Source organism: Vombatus ursinus, unplaced genomic scaffold (genome assembly GCF_900497805.2).
Source record: "Vombatus ursinus unplaced genomic scaffold, bare-nosed wombat genome assembly UNPS02010822.1, whole genome shotgun sequence".
Lineage (NCBI taxonomy): Eukaryota > Metazoa > Chordata > Mammalia > Diprotodontia > Vombatidae > Vombatus > Vombatus ursinus.
The window spans coordinates 4,292,313-4,305,173 of record NW_020950600.1 but is presented as its reverse complement, the minus strand read 5'-3'; the positions used below and the strand labels follow the sequence as shown (position 1 = coordinate 4,305,173).

At 40.6% G+C, this 12,861-nt stretch overlaps 1 protein-coding gene across 1 annotated transcript in view; it reads left to right on the top strand.

Annotated features, from left to right (window-relative positions):
• Nucleotides 1-5,684: 5,684 nt before the first annotated feature.
• The window catches only part of LOC114038167 (C-factor-like), a 20,366-nt gene continuing 13,189 nt past the window's right edge, over nt 5,685-12,861 (top strand). Inside the window, exon 1 of the mRNA XM_027855335.1 lies at nt 5,685-5,825. Within this exon, the coding sequence (XP_027711136.1) occupies nt 5,685-5,825 (141 nt within the window). The remainder of the gene's footprint in view (nt 5,826-12,861) is intronic.

Sequence of the window (12,861 nt, the reverse complement as noted above, 5' to 3'; positions counted from 1 at the left end):
GTGTCTGAGCAGAGAAGGGCAGGGAGCCAGTTACTCCAAGCAAATTCACTGATGGAAATCCCCCATTTAAGAGTCAGGGAGTGTGAGGCAGAATTAACTTGCGTGTGGAAGGTGGAAAGTAGAGCCCAGTACATAGTAGGCACTTAATAAATATTTTTTGATGGGTTGAAATGGAAGAAAATATAAAACTGACTCATAACTTTAAATATGACTAGATCAAATGATCCAATAAAATGAAAAAGTGACAAACTAGATAAGAAAACAAACTCCCACAATCTGTTGTTTACAAGAAATATATTTTAAAAACCAAAATGCATGCAGAATAAAAATGAGGAGCTGGGAAAATATCTACTATGTATTGAGTGCATCCAAAAAAGCATAAGTTGCAATCATGCTGTCAGAGAAAGAAAAAACAAGCATTCAAAACATAAAAAGGGATAAATAAGGAAACTACTTTATGCTGAAAGGAACCATAGACAACAAACCAATTACACTTAAATGCTCCAAATGGCCTAGCATCCAAATTCATAAAGCAAACATCAACTGAGCTTCAAGAATACAAAGATAACAACACGTAGTGATGAGAGATTTTAATGTCCCTTTCTCAGTTTTGGACAAGTCCAACAGAAAGTTATAGAACTGAACAAATTGCTGGAGAAAACTAGAGCTAAAAGATTCATAGCATCTTCTAAACAGAACTACAAAAGAATGTATGTATTTTTCAGGATTACATAGAACTTTTACAGAAATTGACCATATATTAAGGCACAGAGATATTGAAAACAAATGTAAAAAAGGGAGAAATAGTAAATATGCCCTTTGCAAACCACAATGGAAGAAAAAGAGCAGTTCAGGGATCACACACAAAAGACATAGACCCAAATAGAAACTCAACAATGAAATCCTAAATAGTGAGTAGGTCAAAGAACAAATCAAAGAAATGATAATTATGTAAAAGAAAATGATAATGATGAAACAATACACAAAAACTTCTGGGATACAGCTCAGGGGAAAAAGTCATATCCCTAAAAACATATATTAATAAAATATAAAAAGAGAGAATCAGTGCAATAAATATGCATTTAGAAACAGAGAAAACAATCAACAAAGAAACCTAAAATAAGCACAGGAGAGAAAATATAAAAAAAATTAGAGAAATAGATTAACTGGAAACAAAAAACTCATAGAAAGATAAATAAAATTAAAAAGTGATTCTTTGAAAAGACTAATAAAATTCACAAATCTTTAGCTAATCTGATTAAAAAGAAGATGGCAGAAAATCAAATCAAGAAATAGCAAATAAGCAGAGTGAAATCACAACAAAATCAGAAGAAATAAAAATAATAATTAGAATCAATTTTGTTTGGTTTTATGCTAAGAAAACTAAAAACACAAAAGAAATAAAGGAATGTTTTTAAAAATACAAAATACAAACTGACAGAAGACCAAGTAGAGATCTTAAATAACTCAACCTCAGAAAAGGAAATACAACTAGCTTTAAAGGACCTAACAAAGAAAAAAACTTCTGGTTCTGTTGGGTTCACAGGTGAATTTTTATAAAACTTCTAAAGAATAATTAGTACCCATACTACACAAATTCTCAAAAACTGAGAAAGAAAGCACTCTACCAGAATCCTTTTATGAGACAAATGTAGTCCTAATACTTAAACCAAGGAAGGATAAAGGAATACATAAACTATCTGGGGATCAATCTACTAAAGTACACAAAAGACTTACTTAGATTATGTAAGGAATGTTACAAAGTGCTCCTTAAAGAAATAAACAAAAATTTAAATAGCTAAAACATTTATTGCTCATGGCTAGGCTGTGTCAATACAATAAAAATAACAATACTACCAAAGTTAATTTGAACTTATAATGCTAAATCAATAAAACCATGAAAGGGATACTTTATAGACTTTGATAAAATAATAACAAAGTTCATTTGGAAAAGCAAAATATCTAGAATATGAAGAGCAATAATGAAAAGAAATAGAGATGAAAAGGGAAAAGCACTTCTAGACTTCAAACTGTTTTATTGTAGTTTCCCAAATACACCAAAATTCTCAAACTGTATTATAGTAGTTTCAAAAATACACCAAAAAATTTGTAGCAGCACTTTTAGTGATGGCAAACAATCCTAAACAAAGTAGATGCACATTGACTGGGGAATGGCTAGACAAATTGTGGTACATAAATATAATGGAATATTACTGTGCTGTATTATGTAAGTGGTGAACGCAGAAAAGTATGGAAAGGTCTATATCAACTGATGCAGACTGAAGTAAGCAAAGCCAAGAAAACAATATACACAGCAAGTACAACAGTGTATATGGAAAGAATGACACACCAGAAAACCAAAAACGAATGTTGCAAAATTATAAAGAACAAGTATGGCTCAAGAAAAAACAAAACAAAACAAAACAGGAGTGGATGATACCAACCCACCCCTTTGCAGAGGTGGGAGGTCCATGAGTATTGTGCATTACATATGTTTGGGGACTTTTTCATTATATTAATTGATGAGGCTGATTTTTTCCCCTTTTCTTCTTCTTTTTTTTGTCTTTAAAAATATTATTTGTTAATATGAGATGGTTCTCTGGGATGGGGAGGGAGAAGAGCACTGGGAAAAATTATGATGATGTAAAAAACAAAAAATATCAATAAAAAACTTATTTTAAAAATATACATCCTTTACATATTATGAATGGAATTTCTTTTTCTTCTTGCTGAGTTTTGTTGGTAATACACAGAAAGGTTGAAGATTTTTATGGGTTTATTTTTTTGTCCTGATACTTTGCTAATGATTTCAATTAATTTATAGTTGACTATTTCAGGTTCTCTAAGTACACCATCATGTCATCTATAAAAAGCAATGATTTTATTTTTTCTTTGCAAGATCTCATCAATTTCCCCCCTTATCTTGTTGCTATATCTAGTACTGAAAATAGACATTCTTATTTTACCCCTGATCTTCATGGAAAGGCTTTCAGTATGTTTCCATTATCTATAATGTGGACTTTTGGTTTGAAATAGATACTACTTATCATATTAAGAGGAAATTCATTTATTCCTATGCTTTTTAATGTCTTTTTTTGAGGGGGGCAAGGCAATTGGGGTTAAGTGATTTGCTCAGGGTCACAAAGCTAGTATCAAGTGTCTGAGGCTGGATTTGAACTCAGCTCCTCCTGACTGCAGGGCTGGTGCTCTATCCACTGTACCATCTAGCTGTCTCTAATGTTCAGGTTTTTTTTTTTTAAAAACAGAAATGATTATCGTATTTTGTCAAAAAGTTTTTCTAAACATGTGATTATATCAGTAGATCTGCTTTCCCATGACAGCTCTCTGCTTTCTTTCTCTGGCCTAGACCCAATCACTTTCTTTCTTCCTTTTTAACCCTCCCCCCTTTTATGATCCATCCTCTGAAGTTGAAATGTGTTTCCTTATGATTGTTCCTTCCTTAAGCGCCTCTTTCCTTATCCTTTCTCCTTCACTCCTGTCCTTTCCAGGGACCTCTTCTGTGACCTCCTTACCAACTGCCTCGCTATTTGTGGATAGCTCCAGCCATGCTTGACTTCACACACAGCCCCCCTCAACCTGGCCACTTCTGCTTCAATGCTATGTGTGTAGTTCTTTTCCTCCTTCCCTCCTCTCACCCCCCAGTTCTGGAACTATGAATCACAATTAAATCACCTATATCACAGCTCCATTCACCATCCTTAATAAACTTCTGGACTAAAGTGTTTCTTCCTGGTCATCATTTCACTAAGGGCGGGGCTCAACAAATATTTTTCCATTCATTCATTCATTTCCATCTATTTACCTGTTAAATGTATTCCTGCACCAAATTGTCTGTCCTTTGCCTGGTTCAGATATGAGTGATTTTCATGCGGTGTCCTCTCCCCCTGCTTCTCCCACCATGTTTGTATACTCTTCTTCAGATGTACCCCCATCATGAGAAATAGTAAGTTCCACTCTCTTCTTCTCATTCCTTTCCTCTTGTTTTCTTCCCCTCCCTCCTTTTTTTTTCTCCCTTAAGATCATCACAAAATCATCCCCAATTCTTTTTTTATTTAATTCTCTCTAGCAGTCACTAGGTGGCAGTATAGTGCTAGGACTGGAGTCAGGAAAACTCATCTCCCTGAGTTCAAATCTGGCTTCAGATTTACTTTACTGACTAGCTGTGTGACCCTGGGCAAGTCACTTTGCCTCAGTTTCCTCATCTGTAAAGTAAGCTGGAGAAGGAAATGGCAAACCCCTCCAGAATCTTTGCCAAGAAAATCCCGAAAGGAGTCACAAAGAGTTGGACACGACTGAAAAACAGTTGAAGAGCAAAAGCCTCCAGGGGGTCAAAGGAGATAATATTGATAAAGTGCTTGGCAAACCAAAACCGATATAGGTTTCCAATCCCGCCAGAACTTCTCCGTCTGAGCACTCTAGGTTTCCTGCTCCCCAGGGAAGGCAGCTGCTGGCTTCAGGTGCTCTTGGAAGGTCTCTGGTTAGAGGATTGGCAGGCTTCTGGCTTGATGATTTGCACTTAGACTGGTTTCTCTCCTTCAAGGCATTTGGCCTTTGTGTGAGATCCTAGGCTGAATGGAGGGGAAAAAAACACCTTACCTCGATACTTTATTCAACCCAATCAATTTAACACACATGTATTAAGTGATCGGGCTAGGTGTCAGAGATACAAAGCCAAAAATAAAATTGTATCTGCCCTCCTGGGGTGAGGAGAGGGGAAGGAAATGAGTGCCCAGATAAGTAAAAACAAATTATACCCACATAATTTCCAGAAGAGAGCCCTGACAACTGGGGAAATCAGAGAAAGCCTCCTGTGAAGTTGGCAGTAATGTGGAGGAAGTTTGGGATGCTGAGAGGCAGAAGCAAGGAAGGAATAAATTCCTGAAATGGAGGACGTGCCCTGTGGAAATAGAGGAGCAGCCCTCATCGCTAGTGGGAACCTTAGGTTTTTCTGGGCCCATTCTGGAACCTCAAGTCTGTGCGCTGAGCCAGAGGACCCCAGGTCTGTAGCTGCTCAGCCCTTCCTGGTACCCGACACCCACAGGACTGTTACAGAACCGGGATCACTTCTCCTTGCCCTGGAGGGGCAGAGACAACGGTTGGAACTTGCAGAGTTTTGGGGAAGAGGTGAAAGGAAGTAGGGGCAGGGGTAAGGGGAGACTTTTTCCTGCCCCAGCCCTCAGCAGGGATATGAAGAGCGGTGTGGAAATTCTTTCTCTAGCTCTCGAAAGTCCTCCCTGGGGCTTTACAGCCATGTATGCGAAAGAGACTTGAGTACTGGTGCTTCTTTCTATCCCTGGGCCTCAGTTTCCCCCCTGACACCCTAGATCCAACCAGCTGGGAGTCAGCAGCTCTTTGGCCATACCTGACGCCAGGTCTGGTGATGGACTCCCCTATCTTGTCGTGGAGCTCTCCTGACTCCAGACTGATCTTCTAAAGGGTTTGCAGAAGAAAGGGATTTGTAAGATGGGGCCAGGACTTTACTGGGGTAGTGGTATAGGAAGGTGCGATGGAGGAGGGTCGGGGGCTCTGGCTCGAGGAGGGGCTTGGAGAGAGGCGGAGCCTGGGGCAGGGCTTAGCCCCCTTTATCCCTCTGGCTCCAGCCCCGGACAGCTCCAAGCCCCTGTTTGCACCTTGGCGCGCTCGGATATTTGATCGCTTGGGCCATGGCACTTGGGACATGCCGCGCGGTTCTCGTCACCGGCTGCAACCGCGGCATCGGCCTGGGCCTGGTGCGGGGGTTCCTGGCTCGGAGCCCCTCTCCGGACCTGGTCATCGCCACCTGCCGCCAGCCGGACCAAGCGCAGGTAGGAAGCTGGTACGCCTGGGTCCCTTCCTGGAGTCAGGGCTCAGTCTGAAGGGGGCGGAGAAACAGTGCCTGGGCGCTGGGGCCCCAATAGAGAAGCTACAGCAGGACGGACGCAGGTCAGACTTCGAGAGGGACTTTCCATCCCCGGGATGGTCACTTCCACCTTTGCCCTGGGATCTAACTTGTGAGAGACTGGAGTATGGACAGCATAACTCCAAAAGGTCCCTTCCAGTCCCTGCGCCCGCTCAACTGATTTCAGTTCAATGCAATTCAGCCAGTTTTTACTGAGCACCTCCTAGGCGCCTGGCACTTTTGGTGTTGGGCATGGCATACAAAGACAAAATGAGCTAGCTGGAAGCAGGCTGTTTGGGCTGGGCACTTGGGCGCCTGAGTTGGGGACCATCGGGCAGGGAGCAGCCTGGGCAGAGGGCAAGGGAAGTGATAAGACTGGGGTGGGGGAGATATCGTTTTAGCTACCCTTGCCCTCTCCTCCTTTCTAAGCTCAGTTTCCCTCCCTCCAGCCCCGTCTCTACTGCCCTTCCTAACCTGAACCCCCCCCCCCCACCCGCCCCGCCAATCTCTTCCCCGTCCCCAGGCTGTGTGTAATATTGGCGGAATGGTAATGCCTGACCCACCTCACAGGACTCCCATTCACTGTTCTGGCTATGTCTCTTGCGCCCTTTTTAGAAGACACAGCTAACTCCCGGTAGAGTCCTGACCTGCACCCCCCGACCCAAGACGGGGTGACAGTCTTTCCAAATTCTTAAGGCATTACGGTTCGAGGAGGGAGTAACAGAGTCTGAACACCTGGGGTGGGCGGGGTTGGTGGGGGCAACGGGGATGGGGAAAGGCGCACAAAAGTCTCTCTAGGTGTCCAGTACTACTATGTAGGGTCCTTTCACAGTGGCTTCTGAAGCATTTAGTTTCATATCCAGCCAACATTTCCTTCTTCTTTTGCTAGATTTTAAACTGACGTAATTTATTTGATGCATAATTGTTTAGTGGGGAGAGATACCCACACATCCCTCTGCCCCCCCTCCCCCCGCCCAGGCCAGCGGAGGAAATCTCAGAAGGAGAAACAGCCAGGGTGTCCCAAAAGTCTTAGTGCCTTTGAGCTCCTTTATTGCTAAAGCTATTAAAACTTCAAAGGTAGAGCAAAACTTTGGGGGAACCCTGTGTTTGCAAAACAGAGTTAAAGCCCTCTTTCAGAGAGCAGGAGTCGCATCCTTAGTGTCTCGGAGAACTTTCCAGAGGAATGCATGAGATACTGGACCTAGCAGTAGGAGGCTGGATGGGACTGTTGCTAGGGGCCAGCAAAAACTCAGGATATAATATAATAATATATAATACCTCAGCAATAATCCCCAGGACGTGATTTGAAGGGTGGTCCTTTCCCCTTGTTTCAGCCAACATTTCTTAAGTGTGGACGATCAAGTGACTTTTTTGATCTGTAAGTCACTGACTGGCTACTCAACCCCCTGAACCTCTGTTGGTGGGAGAGCTGACCCCACTCCCCCCCCCCCAATCTTACGCTCTGCTGTGTCCCTCTTCACCCTGCAGAAGGAGACAAAGACCACCCTGCATTTGAATCCTGTTTCTGATGCTACCTGTATGAGCTTGCACAAGTCACTTAACTTCTTTGTTGCCTCAGTTTCTTTATCTGTAAAATGAGGGGATTGGATTAGATGAGTTCAAAGGTCCCTTCTAGCTCTTTGTCTATGAATTTATGAGCAGCTGGGGCCTGAGGAAGTGAGGGGGAGGGGGTCAGCTTCTGGCCTTATCCAAAGGATTCTTTTAGTCATAAATTCTTCATGGAGCTCTGGGCTGTATTCTAATACAGGGAGCTGGGAGGGGGAGAGACAAGGGGAAAGATGAATGAGCAAGAAAAAGGCAGAGGGGCGAAGAGGAGGGAAAAAAATAACTGGGGAGAGGTAGGTAGGGAATAAATGAAGAAAGAGGCAAATAAGGAAAAGAAATAAGAAGAAAGAGATACGAAACAAACAATCAGGTGATTGAATGGGTAGAGTGCTGCATTTAGTGTTAGGATAACCTGGGTTCAAAATCCTTTTTTTTTTCTCCTTTTCTGGAACTTTTTTTATTAATTTATTTTGATTTATCAATAATCACTTCCATATGCTTTTGAGTTTAAAATTTTTCTCCCCCTTCCTCCCCATCACCCTCCCCAAGACGGCGCACAATCTGATATAGGCTATACATTTACATTCATATTAAACATATTTTCACATTAGTGATGTTTCAAGTAAAAATTAAAACCAATAGGAGGAACCACCAGAAAGAGGAAACAAAACTCAACAGAAGAAAAAAAATAGCAAATAGTATGCTTCGATCTGCATTCAAACTCCATAGTTCTTTCTTTGCATGTGGATTGCATTTTCCATCATGAGGCCTCTGGAGATGTCTTAGATCCTTGTATTGCTGGGAAGAGTTAAGTTTATCAATATTAGTCATCTCACAACGTGGCTGTTATTGTGTACAACGTTCTCTTGGTTCTGCTCACTTCACTCAGCATCACACCATACAAAGCTTTCCAGGTTTTTCTGAAGTCAGCCTGTTCATCATTTCTTATAGCACAATAGTATTCCATTACATTCATATGCTGGGTTTAAGTTCTACTTCCAACCTTCATTAACTGTGTGACCCTGGTAAAGTCACTTAGTCTCAGTTTCCTTTTCTATAAAGTGGAAATAATAATATCATCTACCTCCCAGAGTTGTGTAGATAAAATGAGATAATAGATATAAAGCATTTTGCAAACCTTAAAGTGCTATATTCATTATTACTGGGTTTTTTGTTTGTTTGTTTTGTTTTTTTGATTCTTAATCATTATCCACCCCCAGGCTGTCTCTTACCCAACAATAATCTAAATCTAGATCTTGCTCTGGGGGTAGGCAAGAGTTTGATATAATGAAGAGATCACTGGACTGAGACAAGAACTGGAAGACCTGGACACCAATAATAGTTGCTGACCAGTGCCTGGAAAAGGAAACAGAGAGGGAGGTGGCAGCCAGGAATTGGGAAATGCGGGAACTACTGTCTCAGGTTCACCTGGACAGGCACATAGCTTCCACTGTAATATGTTGCTACAAGTCACTATAACCCCTGGGAGTGGGGTGTTTTGGGGAATTCCTCCCACCTTTTGACTGGAGGTCAATAAATCAAGAGGCAAGACTGGGAGAGTAAAAAAAAAAATAAAAAAGTCTTAATCACCACCAGCTGGTGGATTGCTGCCATGTGGATAGCAATGGCCCCAAACGAAGGTAGATGCACACATCCAATCAGTTGCATTCCATGGCAAAATGGAAATAAGGAGAATGCATTAATCTTGGGATCTAAGGAGTTGCCAAAGATGGGGTTTGTTCCTGTGGGATAATATTTTCTCTGTGAATAATCTTATCAGAGGGGCAGCTAGGTGGTACAGTGGATAAAGCCCCGGCCCTAGAGTCAGGAAGACCTGAGTGCAAATTTGGCTTCAGACACTTACTAGCTGTGTGACCCTGGGCAAGTCACTTAAGCTTGTTTGCCTCAGTTTTCTCATCTGTAAAATGAGTTGGAGAAGGAAATGCCAAACCACTCCAGTATCTTTGCCAAGAAAACCTCACATGGCATCATGGAGAGTTGGACACAACTCAACAACGATAAAAATCTTATCGGAATATAATATTCAGACAAGAAATCTCTAAGGTAGTGAGGCCCCCTCCAAGATAGAATCTGTTAGATTTAGCCTGTTCTTTCCATCCTGAGGGTCTTGATTTACACAGTACTATAGCCCTGTTTCTTCAGCCTCTAGAATTTCTTTTTCTAGTGAGTAGATATTTCCCCCAGACTCACAGGTTTATCCATCTCCTCCACATTCCCCAATTTGATACTTCCTAAGAAGTATTATCAAACCTGGGGCACTTGATACATAGGTTCAGAGTATAACAAGGCAGTTGTTTGCACAGCAAAGTTGGAGGCCTAGTCCAAAGAGAGTTATGGAAATGATGAAACAAAAAAATACTTGGAGTACAGTCATGCAAAATCCCTAACATTCTCTTGAAAACTAGACAGCAATCATCAAGCGTACCGAGATAAACTGAGAAGGAATTTTAAAAGTAGCTTCAACAAAACCTCTTAGCAAGAATGGAGGATCATAACTTAACCCTTCCTGGCAATACAAGGATCTAAGACATCTCCAGAGGCCTCGTGATGGAAAATGCTATCCACATCCAAAGAAAGAACTATGGAAGTTGAATTGCTATTTTGTTTCTCTTCTGTTGAGTTCTGTTTTCTCTTTCTGATGGTTCCTCCTATTGGTTTTAATTTTTACTTACAACATCACTAATGTGAAAATATGCTTAATAAGAATGTAAATGTATAGCCTATATCAGATTGTGCAGGGTCTTGGGGAGGGTGGTGGGGAGGAAGGGGGAGAAAAATTTTAAACTCAAAAGCATATGGAAGTGATTATTGATAGATCAAAATAAATTAAGAAAAAAAAGAATGGAGGATCATGATAATTTCCTGAACTTAGTTCTTTGGAGCTACTGTTTTGAATAGTAGTAACTATTTAGCAAAATTGTGGGGACACAGACCCGTGAGAATAACATCTTTCTATGATACATTATTACCAATAATATTACAAAGAACTGGAATGTAGAGGACCTGGGTTCAAACTTCTAGTTTTTATCTTAAATCTGGCACCTAGGTCTTAACCTTCTAAAAGGGTTAGGATGCACTAAGAAACAATAGACAATAAACATAACTCTACAATTAAAAGTATGTAAGGAAAGTGTAACGGAAGAAATGAAAGAGTAATAATAATGAAAGAGTAAGTAAGGAAAGAAGAATACACCTTCACGGCTATTTAGATAACAGGCATCTTGTTCCTTCTTGGGTTTAACTGTCTACTTCATGAAGTTATCTACTTCAGGAAGCATTTTCCCTTGGAAATTCTGTATGAAAAGGGGTCTGTCCCAGACCGCTGTCCCTAAATTGTCCAGCTTGGCCTGCTTACTTTGAGATGGAACTTTCCACGTTGTTTCTAGGGAAGTAGTGATGGATTGCCACTTGTGGAGGCTCCCTAGGTAATGTTGCTCAAACCTGCTAGTGATAAGACAGGATCATTTAGTAGGGCCTGACAAAATCCAACTACACTGGCCTTCTAGTAATTAGTCCGTGAGGTAAAAGTCAGTGCAAACCTTATGGAGTTAACACCACAAACATCAGGGTCATAGGAAGAAGGTCACACTAGGTGACCCGCAACTCATCTGAAAGTTTGGAGAATTTCAATATTCACATACCAATTTTTCTTTCTACCTTTTGCAAGCCCTGTAGGTGACATGGACAATGTAGTTTATGGGTTGGAGGAAGAATCTTAAAAGGATGTTTGGTGACCTGACTGGTAAAATGAGTCCTTTCTCTTGATTTTATGAGAGAGAGAGAGAGAGAGAGAGAGAGAGAGAGAGAGAGAGAGAGATCTCAAGCAAGAAAAACATAATTCACAAGTTTCTTTGACGACTATTAAATCATATATATGGAAGTCTCAATCCAACCTGAGAATTTATAGACAACTACTAAAACATATTCAAAGCTTGGGTATTTAGGCATTGGTATGAATAGGTATCTGTGGATATTCAAATGGACCTTCTGGAGGGGGTTAGACACCTTGCTTTACTTTTTTCAGTCTTGTTCTCTATTATCTCCAGCATAAAATTTAAAATATATCATTTAAAATGATCATCCTTACTTGACCTTTTGTTATTTTTTTAATTAACACAATAGCAGATGTTCTAAGGCTACCAATGCAATTTAAGCTATAGCGAGTCCTTTAAATCTATTCTTTACCACTGGAAAACATTTAGAAGCCAACCATACATATTCTAGCTCCCAAGAAGTAAGAGTCTGATCTTGTTGCCTTTCTCAAAGTAAGATTTGCTACTTGATTAAGAATTAGAGCTTTCCCACATCTTAATAGTTTCCCCCTTTGAGGATATATTTTATCCTCCCAACAGGGGAGAGGGAAGGCTTATTTAGAAAGAAAGAGTGTGAAGCTATAAGGACATAATCTTATACACGACCATTTATCAATTGGAAAATGACTTGTATTCTTATATATTTGACTCAGCTCTTTATATATTTGATAAATGAGGCCTTTACTTACTTTAAAAATTGTTTTCCAGTTTGAAACACTCCCCTAGCTTGGTCTGATTTCAGGTAAAAGTCATACAAAAGAATTCCACATAATTCAAAGGTTCTCCTAGTTGGGTTTATGCTCTAATGTGGGGGAATCTTCCCTGTTTAGAAAAGAAAGAGCATAATGGGGAAATCATGTCTGGAAGATCCCACCGTTAGCTTTTAGGGAATCAAATGTTGCCTTTTATAAACTTTTCTACTCCTCAGAGAACTTTTAGAAACTTCTCCTCACTCTCTAATTGAATTTCGTGTTCACACTGTGTCAGTGTAAATGGTCTCCAACTTCTGATTTGCTTTCCCTTCCTCCCCTCAGACTCTGATTGAACCCCTACAAACTATAGAATTATACCTCTGCACACACTGATTCAAAACTGAGAAAAATAACTACCAACAATCAGGTTATCCTTTAAACAGTTTAACTATCCCTAGGCCTCCTACAGTATAAAAAAGTTGAGGGAAATTAATCTTACTGTTCTTGAGATCATCAGAGACAGTCAAGAGTTGAGTTCCAGGAGGGTGGTGTGGGTAAGAAATCTTACCTGGTTGACCCACACAATATAAATTGTAATACTTAAAAATGATGTAATTCCTCCCACCTCAGTCCTATTAACTGCAGGTCAATAAATCAGGAGGCAAGGTTGGAAGATTTAAAAAAAAAAAGAAAGACTTTAACTCTCACCTACTTGTGGGCTGCTGCCAGATAGACAGCAATGGCTGTGAACTAAAGGGATAGGTCTGAGCACTTGAATAAGCTCTCGCTCCCGGGATAGTTTTTGGCTTTGCCAAACTATCTACACACACACACACACACACACACACACACACACACACACACACACACA